The sequence below is a fragment of the Phascolarctos cinereus genome, unplaced genomic scaffold, assembly GCF_003287225.1.
Source record: "Phascolarctos cinereus isolate Bilbo 61053 unplaced genomic scaffold, phaCin_HiC Scaffold_2;HRSCAF=192, whole genome shotgun sequence".
NCBI lineage: Eukaryota > Metazoa > Chordata > Mammalia > Diprotodontia > Phascolarctidae > Phascolarctos > Phascolarctos cinereus.
The window spans coordinates 97,272,046-97,290,046 of NW_027555625.1; the positions used below are offsets into that span (position 1 = coordinate 97,272,046).

General features: G+C 40.7%; 1 protein-coding gene across 25 annotated transcripts in view; it reads right to left on the reverse strand.

Moving 5' to 3' along the window:
- NRXN1 (neurexin 1) overlaps window positions 1-18,001 on the reverse strand; it is a 1,404,735-nt gene that overhangs the window by 539,217 nt on the left and 847,517 nt on the right. For 2 of the 25 annotated variants that reach the window (XM_020996248.2, XM_020996247.2), the window contains exon 1: window positions 5,670-7,132. The exons of 21 other annotated variants lie outside the window; for them this stretch is intronic. In XM_020996248.2, the coding sequence (XP_020851907.1) occupies window positions 5,670-5,961 (292 nt within the window). In that variant the 5' untranslated portion in view covers window positions 5,962-7,132. Of the gene's footprint in view, window positions 1-5,669; window positions 7,133-18,001 lie in introns of those variants that run through there. 2 more of the 25 variants (XM_020996245.2, XM_020996246.2) reach the window with 2 other exon arrangements.

The following is an 18,001-nucleotide window of genomic DNA, read 5'->3' on the forward strand; positions in this document are numbered from 1 at the left end:
CCTTGAACAAGAAACTCCATCCCTTGACTGGACATTTTCACTGGCTATTTCCCCAACTGAAAGGCTCTCCTTCCTCATTTCTGCCTCCTGGCTTGCTTGTTTTCTTCAGATCCCAGCTAAAAATCCCATCTTCAAAGTCTTTTCTAACTCCCCTTAAAGCTGGAGCCATCCCTCTAGCGATTACTCTTATTTATCCTGTTTGTTCATAACTCTTTTCATGTTGCCTCTGTCATTAGACTGTGAGCTCCCTGAGTACAGGGATTTTTTTTTTTTTTTTGCCATTCTTTGTATTCCCATTGCTTAGCACAGTGTAGGTGCCTGATTGCCTTGGTACTTGCCCCAGGGAGTTATTATCTCAGTCTCTCTATTGCCACATGGTAATTTATGTGTGTAACAGTAAATATGTACACATACCCTAAAAATACACAATGAGGGGAATAAGCTTTTTTGTTTATTTTTTTTTGCATGTTTGGGGCTAGTATCTAGCAGTAAATTTAACCTTTTAAAAATGATTAACTGTACTGATAACAATTCTATATGACTATACTATGATCTTCTTTGAGGGTTTGGATGTTGTACTTTTTTATCCTAACATGGCTCATACATATTGAGTAGATATTAGTTATCTAACAAGCAGTTGGTTGGTTGACTGGCTTTATGAATGAATGAATGAATGAATGAGTGAGTGAGTGAGTGAGTGAGCAGGTTAAACTAGAAGGACCATAGAGCATCAATTGGTATGGGGGATTGGGGGAGATTCTGACTTTCTCTCACAAAAGACAAAAGTAAATTAACTTTGCTAACTCAAAATAAATTTGTCCCCAGAAAAACCACAACAGGGGAGATCGATTTGAGGAAGAGACTTACTGGGGCTTGCTTGATATCTGTCTGCAAACAATCTGGGCCACTAGTCTGGATTCACCTAAACTAAGATGGAATGAAATGTTGGGAAATAAACTAAATCCTTTCAATGGGACAAAAGATTCTGAGAATCACCTCCCATTTGTCTTTCCCTTTTTCCCACTTGCTACCACAAAAGAAGACAGCAAAGATCACCTGAATGAATGGGGGGACTATTAACATTGCATTTGTTGAGATACCACCAAAAAGGTGGGATAACTCAATCCTTAAGAATTTATTATAGATGATAATTAAGTCCAGAAACAAAACTGAGGGCAATATTAATTACTAATTTACTGTATGAAAGAACTCAAAACACACTTTAAGAATCACTGGTTCTTAAGCAGGATCTCTTTGGGCTCTAGACCAGAAAGCCTGGATTCTAGTTCAACCATGATTATGATTAGGGTATGATTGGGTTACACCTCTCACTTGTGGACATGCAATAATATCTACATATTAAAGACATTAAAGTACTTTGAACTCTAGGAGGAGAAGCTTTATGAATCTAAGATATATCATCATTACATAGTATCATTGGATGACCTCTTTTAAATCACACTTTGAAAAACTGTTAACATTTTCCCTCCTGGGAAAACCCTTTTTCCTTTTTGCCCTGTAACAGCATAAATTAATCATTACAGTAAAATTTCCCGATTTTGCACTTCTGGGAGAGAAGAAAGGAAAGGAGTGAGCATATACTGATGGCTTTTCCCCTTCCTCTATCTTCTGAAATAATTGAGAGGCTCTAAACTCATTTTCTAAAGTATGCAGAGGTATTTATGAAAGCCAGCTCCGAGATGAGAACCTGAGCATTACACTTACATCATTCTATTGTAGGCACATCGGGTACATATCAAAACATGCAGTGTGCTAAGTCTACTGGCACTGGTCTACCCTGGCATTGCTAATGTGGAAATGTTTTAAGTGACAGGCAGTCTTGATTCCAAGTATTTCTGCTTCTGTCATTTATAATCATTCTTTTCATTATTCCCAACTCCCCTTAACTAGTACTTAGAAAAGTAATTTCTGCATGGAATATGCATAATTTATATTTGAAGCACATGCAAAAGGAAATGAAGTCTTAAAGAAACATTTCTGAACTACTGATATTTACCAATTCAATTCAACAATCATTGATGAAGCACCCACTATGTGGAATACACTGAGCTATGTCTAATGATTTTTCTAAGTGGGAAAAAAAATTCTCATCACAGTGTCTGCAATTGGGTCAGTCTCTGGTACAAAGATGGAACAGAATAGCTGTGAGATCTTCTTGCTCCCTGCAAACCTAAGGGACACTGAATGAAAGTATAAATGAAGAATGGAATGATAAGAAAATGAAGAATGAGCCTGGAGAGTCAACTTAGTAGTTCCAAAAACACAGAGGGAGACTCAATTTTAATCCTCAAAACATATTAAATATCACCTTTTTATTGATCAATTGAGTCACGTTTAGAAATATTCTCCCATACAAACACACACACAGATGGGGGTGGGGGAAGGGAGAGATGGGAAAGGCTGCCAGTAAACATCCCAAAAATATTCTGACATAACCCAATGTGTAAATCTTCCTTGTTCACCTATACAGACATAGTCTATTCAAATGTTTAACAACCTCCTTTTCACCTGCTGAGATCCTATCCTGGCAATTATAACACAGCTAACCATCCTCCTGTTTTCATATGAAGCGCCTGGTACAGTGGTCAAATGTTTGTTTCCTTGCAGGTCCTTTGTCTAATTAGCTTTCTTTTAGTCAGTTCACTGATCTTGGCCATTGAGGTCCTCATTATATGCCAACATCTTCCTCATCCTCATCCTCAGGGTCCTTTAAAAGTCTTCTCTTTTAGCCCTATTCCCTACAGCTCATTCCATTCTTTGTGTCCCTAGATTCTTCTCCATCGGGGCCAATTCTCCCCCACCCCTACACACCCTTTTTCACGTGGAAAAGAAGGGACAGAATGGGAGGGATGCACATTAGGTTTCTAGTGCCTGTGCTGTGATCCTGGTTAAAAAGAACTAGGCTCCTCACTACCGGTCCTCATTCTTTAGACTTCCAAGGAAGTCTAAGCTTTTATGAGAAACATCCCCCCCCCAACCATAGAAACAGGAAGGTCTATGGTTCAAGTGGGAGAAGCCCAGCCCCAACTCATTTCTTTGCTACAAGGGTTTTTTCTCAGTTTCAGAGCAGGTCAAGTCTCTGACTTTTGGTTCAGAAGCTAGCTGATCCAGGAATATTCAGTAGGGAAAAAATGTTTCTGAAGGCCAGTAGACGGCGTGCCTGGCAGGGGTAGTGGCTGTAGTGGGAAGGGGAAAGGAAGAGAATGGAGCATAGGTCTCTGCTGCAATGCCGCTAGCCCCTCTCCCCCCCCCTCCATTTTCTCCACTGCCCCAAATCCCTTGTATCAGGGTCAAGCTGTTCCTTTCTTCTCTTTTTCCTCCCAGTTCCCCTTAAGTTTCCTCACTCTCTCTAGAGTCACACTGAGCCCTCAGGATAAAAAGAGTTAACATACATTGGGAATTATTAGACAAGGACTTCACACTGGTACCACTAAGCACTCCTCCCCCCCACCCCACCAACATGCATACACCCATCTGGTTTGCTGTACCCACACACCCACACCCTGTCTGTCCCCCCCTCCACCCCTCAGGTCTCACATATTCCCCAGAGCTCGCACAAGCCAGCACAGAGTATGAGGGCTGTTTCCAGGTAAAAAAAGAAGCAGCCTTTCAGAGAGCTATGAAGTAATAATGGGAGAAGGAAGAAATGTCTTACTGTACCTAAAGGGAATCACAACCACTTCTTACATAGAGAACAGTAGACAAGACAAGCCTGCCCCCTGCCCCATCCCCAGTCATTCTTAACTAAAGAGAATCCCTAAGGGGAAGTACTGAGCTTTAAGACCTACACACTGGGAGTACATCTATTCCTAGAAACAGGTATTTTGCAGTGTAGGCTCTGTCTTTCTCCAAATAGGGAATGCAACAACTCCTCATTTGTAAAAGAGAACCTGCCCCAACACTATGCATGCCTCTAGGGGATGGTTGCTTGAAGGTGTGGCAGGAGAGGTCTGGAAGCTCCAGAGTTTCTTAAGATAACAGCCACTGCACTGAGAGATGGGGAGAGGTACAATAGCTAGCTGGAGCTTGAAAGGGGAAGATGCCTGCAAAGAAAGAAAAAATAATAGGCATGTGGAAATAATTGTTTGCTTCTTTTAGGAAGCAGGCCTCCTAAAAACAAACAAAAAAACTGGTTTGTTTACCTTTGGGTTGGTGGAGGGGGGGTATAGCAGAATAATCAAATCAATAAGTATTCCCTGAGCTGTGGAAAGAATACTGGTATTATAAGTCAAAGAATCTGGATTCAAAACTGAGCTCTGCAACACTGCCTATGTGACCTTGGACAAGTCATTTCCTCTCTCAGTTTCCTTACCTGTAAATGAAGAGGTTGGACTAGATGGCCTCCAAAATCCCTTAAAACTCCAAAGCTCCAATTGTATGAACCCTTTCCCTCTACTTACTGCAATTTGTTAATGAGGTTAATTAACTGTTAATCCTGTTAGTGGCCAGAGTAACAGAGGAATGAAGGGAGAGGCTTTTAAGAGAGGGAAAAGTGAAAAGCAACCCACCTCAGGGCTGTTACCTACTCAGAAAAAGAAGCCATCTAATGGAAAGCCTGACAGAAGCTTCACAAAGGAAGTTGCAGCGTGGAGGAAGATAAAGTGTGGTTAGTGTGCATTTGATGGCTCCCAAGGCTTTCTCTTTCCTAACTTTATTCCCTCCTGGCAAGCCCACCTAACCCAGTACACCAGAACCCAGAGCTTTCACCTTCCCCCTACTCACTGCCTATTTAAAAACCTGGGAAAGTGGACTAGAATCCTTATCCTAGCAATGTGCTGAGCATTCTCAATAGAGCTTAGGCTTTGGCCTACAAGCTTCTAGTGGCTCCTTAGAAAACAGCTCCGTTAGGACAAAAGGCCCAAAGAGAGGTTAGGGTGGAGTGGGCAGAAGAACCACTTGGCCCTGGCCTGGTGGAGAACTGCTGACTATGCTGGCGGAGCCTCAGTTCAATTTTTATTTCCCTCCTGCTCAGGAAGGGAACGGGCTACATACAGGATTTGAACCTCCTGTTGAGTGAGTCTTCAAGACTGGTTAACTTGGAAGCCACTCCAGTCTAGAATGACTTCGAAGGACAGCAGAGGCTGAAATCTCCTCCCTCCCGGGTGAAAGGAAGATGTACAACAGATCAAACGGGTGTATATATACTTGGGGGAGGGGGCGTCAAGGAGAAGGAGGGGGAGCTGTAGAAGGAGGGAATCTAGAAGGAGGGGAGCGGCAGAAGAGGCAGGGAGAGAAGAGCACTGCATAGCCTTTGCCTATTCTGACACTACCCAAGCAGCTGCTTTTGCGCCCCCAGCAGAGCCCTACTCCAGATCCCATCACATCCCCCACTTCTCCCAGTCCACCCTGCGACCTTTGGCAAGTAACGCTGCCCTCTGGGCATGGATGCCCAGCCTCTGGCTAGCTTTAAAAAAGGTACCAATCTCTCTCCCCTCCGGGATCTAGATAAGGAATGCCCCTCCCACCCCCATAAACAGCAGAGACACCCCCTCCCCTTCCTTTTGTCTCCTAAGGAATAAGTGATATACACTACACACACACACACACACACACACCCCTTTTCTTGCTCTCAAATCTTACTACCTAGCGGGGGGAGGGAAGTGGGAGCTTAGATAATAACCCGAGAGAACTTGGCATCTGGAACCCACCGTGTCCGCCTCTCAAGGAAGCAGGTGACCTGTAGATAGCAATAGGCACTGAATGATGTTTGCTGCTGCCATGGAAATGGTGGATGTGGTGCGCTCCCAAACTGGAAGCCCCCCACGCCACTCCTAGGAGGCCGCTGAGGGTAAGAGGAACTATCCAAAGCAGAGCGAGGCGCCCCCCCGCGCCGCCGCCACCGCCACCACCGCCACCGCCACAGCCGCCGCCGCCGCCGCCGCCACAGCTGCTGCCGGGGGACCCCAGTTCCGAGCTGCACTTGAGCATCCTCTGGTACATGGCTAGGCGGTGGGAGAGGTGCAGCCGCAGCGGGAGGCAAACTTTGGCTACCGGGGAAAAGGGGCAGCCCAGGGTGCGGGGAGCGGGAGGGTGGGCGAAGACGCAGCGCCTCACACACACCGAGTGCCGGCAGCCTCACCGCACCAGGGCACCCATCCTTTCCCTTCGGACAGTCTTCTCCCGAGCCTGGAGTCCGCGGCGCCTTCCACCCAAAACAATCCGAAACATAGTCAAGGTGAATCCAGCTTGTGTGGGACTGGTCCGAAAAGGTAACCCCGGGCAAGAAATACCACACACCCAGGGGCTGGTCCCAGCTTTCCAGGGCTCCAGGTTCTCAATACTCCCAAATAGTTTAGGGTGTGTGCATGAGTGTGCGGGTTTTTTTTTGGGGGGGGAGGAGAGAAGAAGGATGTTAAAGAACCTCCAAGAAGTGCCCCCCTTCTAAATGACATCCATACTCCAAGAATCCACTAGGTATCCGGCCGTTCAGCATTTTGCATGTGGGACAAGAAAGGCCACTTCGCCGGCCAAAGCTCCTTTAAGGGGTGAAGAAAAAAAAAAAACAATCAAATTGATTCTCCTCTTCCCTCCATTCAGCTCCAGCCGGTTCGCCTCGCTCGCACGGGCAATCTCTGGGCAGCCAGCTCACCACGGGCGAAGGCTGCGATAATCAGACTGCTCCCGATGCGATCTCAGTGGTCTGACTATTGACAGTAATACCCGCCGATGTTTTCCGACAGAATAGTGCACCCTTCTGAAAGAAGTAGGGAGGGAAAAGGGAAAGAGAGAGAGAGAGGGAGAGAAAGAGAGAGAAGAAGCAGAAGAAAACACACTCACACACATACACACACACACATACACACACACACACACACACACATACACACACACACACACACTCGCTTTGCGAAGAGAAGGGGCTCTATGCAAATCTGCAGTCTCCAAACAGCAAATCACCGAAGCTCGGATGCAATGCAGAGGACGAGCCTATGTTAAAGAGGGAGGCTGAGTCTAGCTGCCCACAAAAATCGCCCAGATTTCCCTCTGACTTTAATTTTCTACATTTCAAAGGGACACGTGTACACCGTTAGGGGGAACACCTAAAAAAGCAACTGTGCCTCTTCTGCAGGTGAATTCTCCTTCCAAATTAAGGCGGTAAAAGGCCCCATTCCCCTACCTCGGTGGTTCAGATGTACCACTGTCTTGAGAGCTCACTTACATCTTAAAAAGGAATGAATTCCACTCTTTTTATTGGATGAAACTTGTTCCACCAGGTGTTCAAACGCAGTCTGCTAAATATGGCTTGACACTATCTACTCAAGCATCAGTTTGATGATCTGGTAATTACACACATTACTCATAACAAAGAGTTCTCGTTACCACTGATAATGTTGAGCCACAGCGTCATAGCTCATATACAGCAGTGAAAACGCAAGGAATTTTTTAAAAATACATAGTAGGATAGAGGATAAGTGAATTTGACTCTAAAGAGCTGAGAGGGGAGAGGATGAAAGAGAAATAAGGGCAGAGTGGGGACAAAAACACATACAAAATGATATCCCCTTAAGAGGTCACAACTACTATGCTACTGCATGAGGGGAGAGGAGGTTGTACTTATCTAATACTCCAGGTCATAATAAGAAATGGCATTAGGGATGCTAAGACTTAAATATCCCACTCCTAAGTAAAGCAGGAAATTTAAAACCTAAATTTCCAATTATTGAACAAAAACAGCATCTTGCTGTACACTAGAAAGAGTAATGAACTTAGCAGTAAAAAAGACTTGAGTTTTTATTCTATGCCATTCCCCTTGCTGCCACTTACTAGCTGTCTAACACTATGCTTTTAAGCCTCAGTCTCCTTATCAGTGAAATGGGCATAATTCTTACACTTCTCATCTTACAGGGTTATTGTAAGGAGTAAATGACATAACTATGTGAAAGTTACTTGTAAGGATGATAAAGATGATGGCTCAAAGAATTGGAAAAGTCAAAACACTAGCACCCTAAAGCTACAATTCTCTATCTAGTTTTGCATGGTTAAGGACATTGAATGGATTTATTTTCCAGAACAGATGGTTCATGATTTAATTGGGAGAAGGGAATAGCAACAAAAACATGGGTTACCACTAGCTACAATAAAGAGTTTCAATATGTGTTGATTGATGGTGGTTATAAGTGTCCTGGGGTTTGATTTATTTTTAAGACTTCTTGTGAAAAATAAGTGAAAATAGTTTGATTATTAATTACCTGCATATGTAATATTTCCTCACTAGCACGGATCCTAATGCTCAATTCAAATATATGTTTGCTGAATTTAATTGAATAAACTCCAATTGTAAACAATTATACATTTGCATCCTGAAAAATAAATAATAAAATTCTTTCCTGAAGAAATGAATCAACTCAATCAATCACCTACATATTAATTTATGGTTCGATATATTGCTACCTTAAACCTAGGGAAATATGTAGGGAAGTTTAAAGACTTCACATGCATTTGGCAAATACTGTATATCATGACTAATTTTGAATGAGACATGTCAACTCTACAACTGCTGTGCATTTAAGTAACGTTTAGGCAGCAAACACCTACATCCATAAAAACTCTTTTTTATGTGGTCTTTCCTTAAAGGTCTCATCCAGTCTCATAGTTGAAACTATGACTTCTGTAGAATAAATCCAAAATCATGATTTTTCAATCCATACCTCTTCCCTTAAACTTCTCTACCCAACATTCCCATCCCCTTCTTTACAACTTTTTTTTTTTCTGAGCACTCCCGTGGAACCACAAGAATGACAATCATGAATAAGTCATATAGAGTTTTAAGGGTTACAAAGTGCAGTCTTTGTAACAACTGTTTGAGACAGGCAATTCAAATTTTATCCCCATTTTTCAGATGAGCAAGCTAACATTTCAAAGAGCCTGTGACTTGTCAAAGATCAAACAGAAAATATTATAACAAAGACTCAAATTGAGGTCTAGTGACCTGAGGATTAGTACAGGGTTTCCCTTTACACCATGAAGCTTTTGAAACAAGAAAGCTACTTCCAAATATTGGAACACACACACACACACACACACACACACACACACACACACACACACACACACACACACACACACTGGTCTGTCATTCTTAGTTAACTTCTAATCCCTATGTATTATATTTGTAAAACCTCATTGGACACCTTCCTTGTGATAGAAAGAACTGATGGAACTGATATATGCTTATGGACCAACCCTATAGATTGTCCATGGAAATGTATGCTGTGGGCAAATAGGTATTCTTGATGCATTTGACTTTTCCTTTGTGAATAGCCAAATTCTTGACTGCTTGTGGAGTTTATCTAGCAGGCTTTTAAATTTTTCAGGGTTTGGTAAAACTCTCACCAAATTTTCCCATGTCTCACCATGTCATGGAGGTGACCTGATATTTTCAAAGGCTGTGCCAGCAGGGTCCAAGCTCTAGAATATTCTAACATGCTAGAAAAACTTTGAGTATGATCCTACAATCATACTGAGTCTGCTTTCCAAGGACTAAATCAGCAAATATAGGTTGGCTACCTGGTGACTAAATCTTAAGAATAGCAACAATGAAACAGATTAAAAGCTCTTTAGTTTATATAAAAAATAAATAAATAAAAAGACAGTAAGAGGCTTATGAAGGAAAAGAGGAAAGAGAAATAGAAGGAAGATTGTATGTTCAAAGTTTTTATTTCCAAGTCTCTCACTTTGTAGTATGGTATGACAAGAAGGGCACACAAGATCTGGATTCTAGTTCACACTTTACTGTTAATTAGTTCTGTTGACTTTAGTCAAGTTGCAAAGCCTCTAAGAATTGGTTTCTATGTCTATCAAGTGAAAATAATGTCTCTCCTACTCCTTACGATCATAGACTTTGGGAATTGGAAGAAATCTCAGAAATCATTTTACTCAATTCATACCTGAAACATAAATCACTTTTACAACATTTCTAGCAACAGTCACCTAGCCTCTGCTTGGACACCTCCAAATGAATGCAGAGTTACTACCACATGAGTAAGTCCATTCCATTTTTGGATAGTTCTAATCATTAGAAGGCTCTCCCTACCCCCATATACTGAGACAAAACCTGTCTTTCTGATTTTTATCTGCCCTCTGCATTCATACAGAATATGTAATTCCTCATCAAAATCCTTCAAATACTTCAAAACACCTATTATATGTCCCATGAGTCTTCTCTTCAACAGGCTAAATGGCCATTCCTTTTATGACTTAATTTTCAGTTCTTTTTCTATCCTGTTCATATTCTTTTTGAAATGTGATATTTAGAACTGAACACTATGTTGAAAAAAGTGGTCTCACCAGAAAGAAGTAAATACAGCAAAACCATCGCCATCCTTATCCTAGACTTTTATCAGCAACTTCAGATCCTATCAGCTTTTTCTGGCAGTCATATCACAATCAATCAAGAGGCATTAATTAAATAATATCAAGCAATCAACATGACTTTGTTAAGTACATAATATATATCCCCAGAGGTAGGCACTGGGGATACAAATATGTGCCAGGTTCATGTATATTAAAGGTACACTCTATTTAAACCCTCCTTGTCTTTCTCATGTGAAGTGTTATGTCATGTCTCCCCATTTCTAACTTTATGCAGTTTATTATTTTTTACCCAAATGAAGGACTTCACATCATTATTCAACTTCATTAAAAATATCATGACACCCAACTTGTTCAGAGACCCTAGTTCAAATCTCAGCTCTTTTACTCACTGGCTTTGTAACTTCAATAAACAACAACAACAACAGTTAGAATTTATATAGTGTTTTAAGGTTTGTTAGGCACTTCACAAATTTTACCTCATTTTATCTTCACAAACAGCCCTGGGAGGTGGGTGCTATTACTAGCTCTATTTTACAGATGAAGAAACTGAGGTAGACAGAAGTTAAATGAGTTGTCATAGTCACACAACTAGAAGTGTTTAAGGCCCTATTTGAACTTGGTACTTCCTGACTCCAAATTCAACATTGTACCCACTGCACCATCTAGCCGTCTAGCTGACTTTACGTAAGTCACTTCAGCATTTCGGGACCTCATTGCCTTCAACTGTAACAAAAGGGGACGGTATTAGATGATTTCTAAGATCACTCTCAGCTCAAACAATCTGTGATCCTGGTTTGAGTCTCAGTATTGCCACTTATTATCTGTTTGAACTTGGGCAGATTATTTCACCGCTATACTTAAAGTGAGGATGTTAAGTCTTGTACTATTAACCACATAGAACTGTTCATTAGAAACAAATAAGCTGACTTACACAAGTCACTTTGTATACTACAGCCTACATATATGTCATAATAGTAATTAAGGTTACTGTTATTATTATTGTTGTTGTTTTTCCCAATTGAATTAAAAGTGATTAAGCATCTGCTACATGCAAGGTACTATAGGTTCTAGGATTTGAAAAGACAAAAACAAAACAGTTCTTGCCCCCAGGGAACTTACATTCTACTGGGAAGGGGGTATGGTATATGAACTGGTAAGTATAAAACAGGAAAGGAAATAAAGGGATTGGGGTAAAAGGTCAATGATGAGAATGAAAGTATCAACCACTGAGGGGAGAAGGGAAAGCTCATTGAAAGACAGCCCCCACTTAAGGTGGACCTTGATGAAAGGGAGGGAATCTGAAAGGTAGAGATGATGATAGCATGTACTCCAAATCTAAGGGAGACCTTAAAAGAAGGCACACAGGTAAGATGGCCCAGTGAGTATGAGAGACAGCTACTAATAGATAGAAAACAGAATGTTCAATCAGTTTAGTCAGTCCTTTGTCAGTCGTGTCTGACTCTCTGTGACCCCATTTGGGGTTTTCTCTGCAGAGATACTGGAATGGTTTGCCATTTCCTTCTCCAGCTCATTTTACAGGTAAGGAAACTGAGGCAAACAGGATTAAGTGACTTGCCAGGGTCTCAAAGCTAGTAACTGTCTGAGACTGGATTTGAACTCGAGTCTTACTGACTCCAGGCTTGGCACTCTACCCACTGGGCCATCTAGCTGCCCCAATATAGACTGTATAAAGAGGAAGTCAATCTAAGAAAAGTAAGTTGAGTCATATTTTCACATTTTTCAGGGAGCTTGTATTTTTTTCCTACAGGCAATAGGGAGTCACTGCAAAGTATTATTTAAGCAGGGAGTATCATGGCAAATATAGAGAGATTTCACTCATTATGACATAATCATCTATACCACACAATTTAACACCAAAACACATACTAACCACATACAATTTTGTAATGTCTTCTGAGTGGTTCATGTATGTTAATCTTCTCTCCAAAACTAGTCTGTAAATTCCAACAGCCAGGGATAATGACTTCTTTTGTTTCTCTCCTGGTGGCAGGAGCTATGATGAACCCAAAGTAGACACTCATCATACATACCCCTTCCTTTGTTAGCAAGGAAAGGTTATTTGGATGCCAGGAGGCTGAATCATTAGATACAGCACAAGAGCTGAATGTGGAAAACAGTGGAGAGAAAAAACAAATGTGAGGAGTTATGGGATCCAGGAAGAAGTCTGGAAAGGGAAAAGAGAGGGAACGTAGGGAAAGGAAGGAGGCAAAGGGGAATGGTGTGAAGAAGAGAGAATATATGGGGACACAAAAGAGGACAAGTCATCTTTAATTATTTTTTTGTGCTCGTGTTCTCCAAACCAACCCTACTGTCTCAAGAAACAGGATGGCTGTCAGACAGACACTTCCAACCTTTTCATGTTTTTCTTAAGCTTAATTGGGAATCCTTACAGCTCAGTGCTAAGCTTTTTAAATAGAAAAGTAGGCATTAAAAGCAGCAGAGGGGAAGCATTATTAAAACCCACAGGCAGCACCAAAATTTTTTTTAAATTAAAAATGAAGAAGGTGTCAGAATTACATTTTGTATTTCTACTGGTGTCAGCATAATGGGGGGAAAAGCCTAACCAAGTTCAAGGTGTCTGTATACTTTTGAGATGGCTTTTGAGATGGGAAGGAAGGAATGCCTTAGAATTAGGTATTTTGAGGCCTTGGGAGCTGTGAAGTTCAGCAAACCTTGAATGTGGAATATAGGTGGACCCCAGGGGCACCTATCCTTAGCAAGAAGGATGAGGATAATAATAACAACAACAAAAAAAAAAAGGTCTTGCAAAGAACTTTGAAAGAGTTGAGAATTTTGATCTACACAATGACCAACCATAATCTCTGAGGATCTGTGATGAAACTTTCCTGATATACTTCATGATGGCATCAGGTTACAAAATAGAGACCTATATATGTTTTTTTGGAAATGGACAATGCAGGAATTAGTTTTGCCTAACTATGTATATTTGCTACAAGGGGCTTTCATTTAATTATTTTTCAAGTGTGGGGGAGGTATGCGGGAGGGGTAGAAATAGATTTTGTTAATTGAAAATTTATATATATATATATATATGTGTGTGTGTGTGTGTGTGTGTGTGTGTGTGTATACCTATACACACATATATGTATGTATTGGATCCATTTAGACAGGGCTTGTATGATCTCCTTTGGAAGTATAGTTTGGGGGGCAGCTAGGTGGCGAAGTGGATAGAGCACCGGCCCTGGATTCAAGATGACCTGAGTTCAAATGTGGCCTCAGACACATAACACTTACTAGCTGTGTGACCTTTAACCCCATTGCCTAAAACAACAAACCCCCCCCCAAAACAAAACAAAACAAAACAGAAGTATAGTTTGGTCAACTGCTTTCCTATTTGAATCATCATCATTTTCTAGTCCCAGTTTAGCAATGACTAGTCTTGCAACTGATGCTCTTCAACTTTAACACAGACCTACAGTGAACATATGAAGTGGAAAGGTATTAGCCAACACTTGCTCCAAATATGAAACCTTTCAAATGTTTCACATCTGGTCTATTATACTGTGGGGGCAGCTAGGTGCTGGCCCTGGGGTCATGAGTACTTGAGTTCAAATCTGGCCTCAGACATGTATTAGCTATATAACCCTGGACAAATCACTTAACCCTGTTGGCCTCAGTTTCTTTATCTGTAAAATGAGTTGGAGAAGGAAATGGCAAACCAGTCTAGTATCCTTGCCAAGAAAATCCCAAATGGGGTCATGAAGAGTTGGAAGTGACTAAATCGACAAAATAATAACTACGACATTGTATAATTTATCTAAAAGACACAAGTTGAGTTCCAGCGGAAGAAGAATTTACTCCTCAACAGGGTAAGACTGGCATCTAGGTAGCACAGTAGAGAGAGAGCTGGGCATGGAGTCAAGAATAACTGAATTCAGATCTGTCCTTTGAAACATAAGAGCTGCATGACCCTGGGCAAGTCACTTAACCTCTGCCTGCTTCAGTTTCCTCAACTATAAAATGAGCATAATAGTAACACCTAACTCACAGAGTTGTTGTGAGGATCAAATGAGATAACATTTGTAAAGCAATTAGCACAGTATCTGGCCTAGACGGGGTCCTTAATAAATGCTTATTCCCTCCCCTTCCTCCCTTCTCCAGTTCCTTTTAGGAGAAAGCAAGAGTCAATGCCCTCATCAGTCAGACTTCAGTGAAATATGGGTTATATCTTTGAAATTTAATTTGTTTTCACATTTTGCCCAGTATTGTGTGGTTAGCCATTATGAGCTGTAAAATAACACATTCCCCCACCCCCCACGTCCTTAGCTAAAAATTAAAAATGATCACTAGGATTTTTGTTTTTGTTTTCCCTTTTTTTTTATTAGAGTATAGGCAAAGGTACTTTGAGAAAAAAGGTTCTGGTAATAACAGAAACCTAGTCTACTTTCCTCATCTCCTAATTAGCTTGAATTCTTGATATTCTATTTGACCTGGGTACCCTGAACCAACAAGCTTTATTCTGTGAACTCCATAATAGCAAGTGTTCTTGGTTGTTTTTATTTTTTTCTTGAATACTCATCTTTCATAAACATTTGTTGATGGAAATGAAATTGAACTGTTTCCAGTCTTTCACCTAAGCTTTCCCCTTTGTGCTATTAAATTCTGATTTGGGACCCCAAGGCAAAATTCTATAAATTTGTGCATTTCTTTTTAATCTAGTACTTTTCACTGAAATCCCAAGCTCAGTTAGTCTTTTTGTTAACCATTAAAGAGCTTGCCCAATGTAATTCTAACAAACTCCCTTATAAAAGGGGATAAAGGGAATGGGATGAGGCAGAGGGGGTCCTAGAATAAAAGTGTGGCAAGTCCTATTCTAAATATAAAATTACACTAATCTGGATTTCTGTTCATTAGAAGGTGAAAGGGAAAAAGCCATTTGTGAAGCATTTGTTGTACTGTGGAAAGGGATACTCCTCTTGTGAACCCCTAAAACCATTTCTGGGCACTATTTGGAAAATATATGCATATGACCTCTTCCTCATCACTGATGTGAGCACCTCCATCCATGTTTGATAGTTTGTTTTTGTTAGCTAACCAGATAGAGTTGACTGTCTGACCCATAGCCCCATATTTGTGGAGATGATTTCATATTCTTCACCCCTTACATCTAGGCCATGATCACACCTTATTTTTGTCATGCAACAGCCTCTCACTTTGACTCTGTTTTTCCATTTCAACTATAAAAAACATCTGGCCCAGGCTCTGCTAATTCTATCCTAAATCACCTCCTCACCAGGCTCTCCACTGTCAGTCTCTTACTGTTTAATTGATTGTATAAGAGTAGCAGATAACAAACATAATAAAGCCACACCACAGTCCCCTTCAAATTCTTAATTCTCAATAGGTTCAAGAATAGGTTCACCCCTATTCACCCAGCAGCTCTTAACTAGCTTCATCTACCACCATACAACAGTGAATTCCTTTCACTACTCAAACTTACCACTCCTGCCTCTGAGGTTCCTCTTCATCTCTTCTCTATTTAATGAAACAGTTGCCCCCTTTTCCTTTTAGTCTCTTGTCATTACAAACGCAGCTCAAAATCTTTTCCCTCAAACAAGTCCTCTGCTTATTAGACCAGAACCAACATACCTTTCATTTCTCTCAGACAATTACAATGCCATGTCAATGGTTTAAGGGTCTCATTCTAGATAGTGGGACAGATATTCTGGAGGTATGGAAATGCCCTCCAGGAAGCAGATCATAACTAGTCTATAAATTAGTAACATTTGAGCCTGAGGCTCAAAGAGATTTAGTGATTTGCTCAAGTTAACAAAAATAGTTAGAGACAAGATTTGAACCCAAGTCTTCCAAACTCTAAATCCAGCAATCTATCCATTATACCACGTTATAGCTAACACAGTTTTAATGCAAATTATTGATAGTGTACCTATCCTTATCACTCTCCTTTTCTCTCCCTGCTACCACTAAACTGTACCCTCTACTTGCCCTCTCATAGACAGATATTTTAAGGCCATTTAGACCAGAAATGAAAGTAAAACAAAATTCTAGACACCTCAAATTATTTTAGATACAGCCAGATGATAACGTATAATGCCACCATAAAAAAGGGACAAATGGTGTATTGATCCTGTGCCCAAGGGGTGGCATTTACTGGCAGAGGAAAAAAATTGTAGCCTATTTCCTTAGAGCTGATTAACCACAACATTTGAGAGTCAGAAAGAACCTTAAAGGTCATCTAGTTCAACTCATACATGGAAGGACTCTGCACTGTAATATACCAGTCAGGTGGTCATCCAGCTCTGCTGGAAGACCTCCAGGCAGGGGAGTCCACCTCTTCTCCAGGGAGCCCATTCTACTTTTGGACAATATTTGTTAGGAAATTTTCCCTGATATCAAGCTTAAATGTGTTTCTTTGTTACTTCTACCCATTTTAACAATGGATGAAAGCCCACTGGGGTAAAACAGAACAAATCTAATCCTTCCCCAACATGATAATCCTTCAAAATACTTTAAGCCAGGGAGCATACCCCACCCCAAACACCTACCCCTAGTCTTCCTTGCCCAGAGTCACACAGCTAGTGAGTGTTATCTGCCTGAGGCTGGATTTGAACTCAGGTTTTCCTGACTCCAGGGCCGGTGCTCTATTCACTGTGCCACCTAGTTGTCCCCTATTTTTCTTTTGATGCATATTAAGATTACATTAACTTTCTTTGCATTTCTTTTCATTTCACTGTTGACATATTGAGGCTTCAGGTAAATAACCCCTCCCCCCTCCATCTTTCTCAGAGTAACTGTTATATAACCTTGCCTTGAACATCCTATATTTATATATGTGTGTGTGTGTGTGTGTGTGTGTATGTGTGTGTATATATGTATATATATAATACGTATATATGTATATATGCATATATGTGTGTGTATCTATATATATATGTGTATATAGATACACACATATGTGTGTGTGTATATATGTATAGATATATATATATATACATATGTATATATGTATATATATATCTATACATATATATATATGTACCAAAGAAGATGACTTTACATTTATCCCTATTGAATCCCATCAAATTAGATTTAGCCCATTGTTTTAGCCTGTCAAGATCCTTTTGTATCCTGATTCTGTCATTCACAGTGTTAGTGATCCCTCCCAGCTTTGTGTCATCTGCAAAGTGATGAGCATACCATCTATGTCTTTCTCCAAGTCACTGTTGAAAAGGCTTAATTTAACAGCCCAGAGTCAAGCAGAGATCCTTGGGATACATCATCATACTCCTCCTGTCACACTGACGCTGAACCATTAGCAACTACTTTTAAGTTAGGTCATTCAACCAGTTCTGAATTTGTTTAAGAATATTATTTTCTAATCCGTATCTCTTCATCTCTTCCATAAGAATAGTGACAGATATTATTTGCCTTCCTAAAACCTAGATAAGCTCTATCCACAACATTCAGCTCTTCCACTAGTTTAGTAATCTTATCCAAAGGGGGCATTTAGTTAGTTTGGCTTGACCTATTCTTAGTAAAGCCATGTTGGCTTTTTGTAATCACTCTGTTTCTAAATGTCTGCCAACAATGTCTTTAATGATGTGTTTTTGAATTGTCACAAGAATGGAAGCTGAGCTAAGTGGCCTGTAATTTGTAGTTTTTC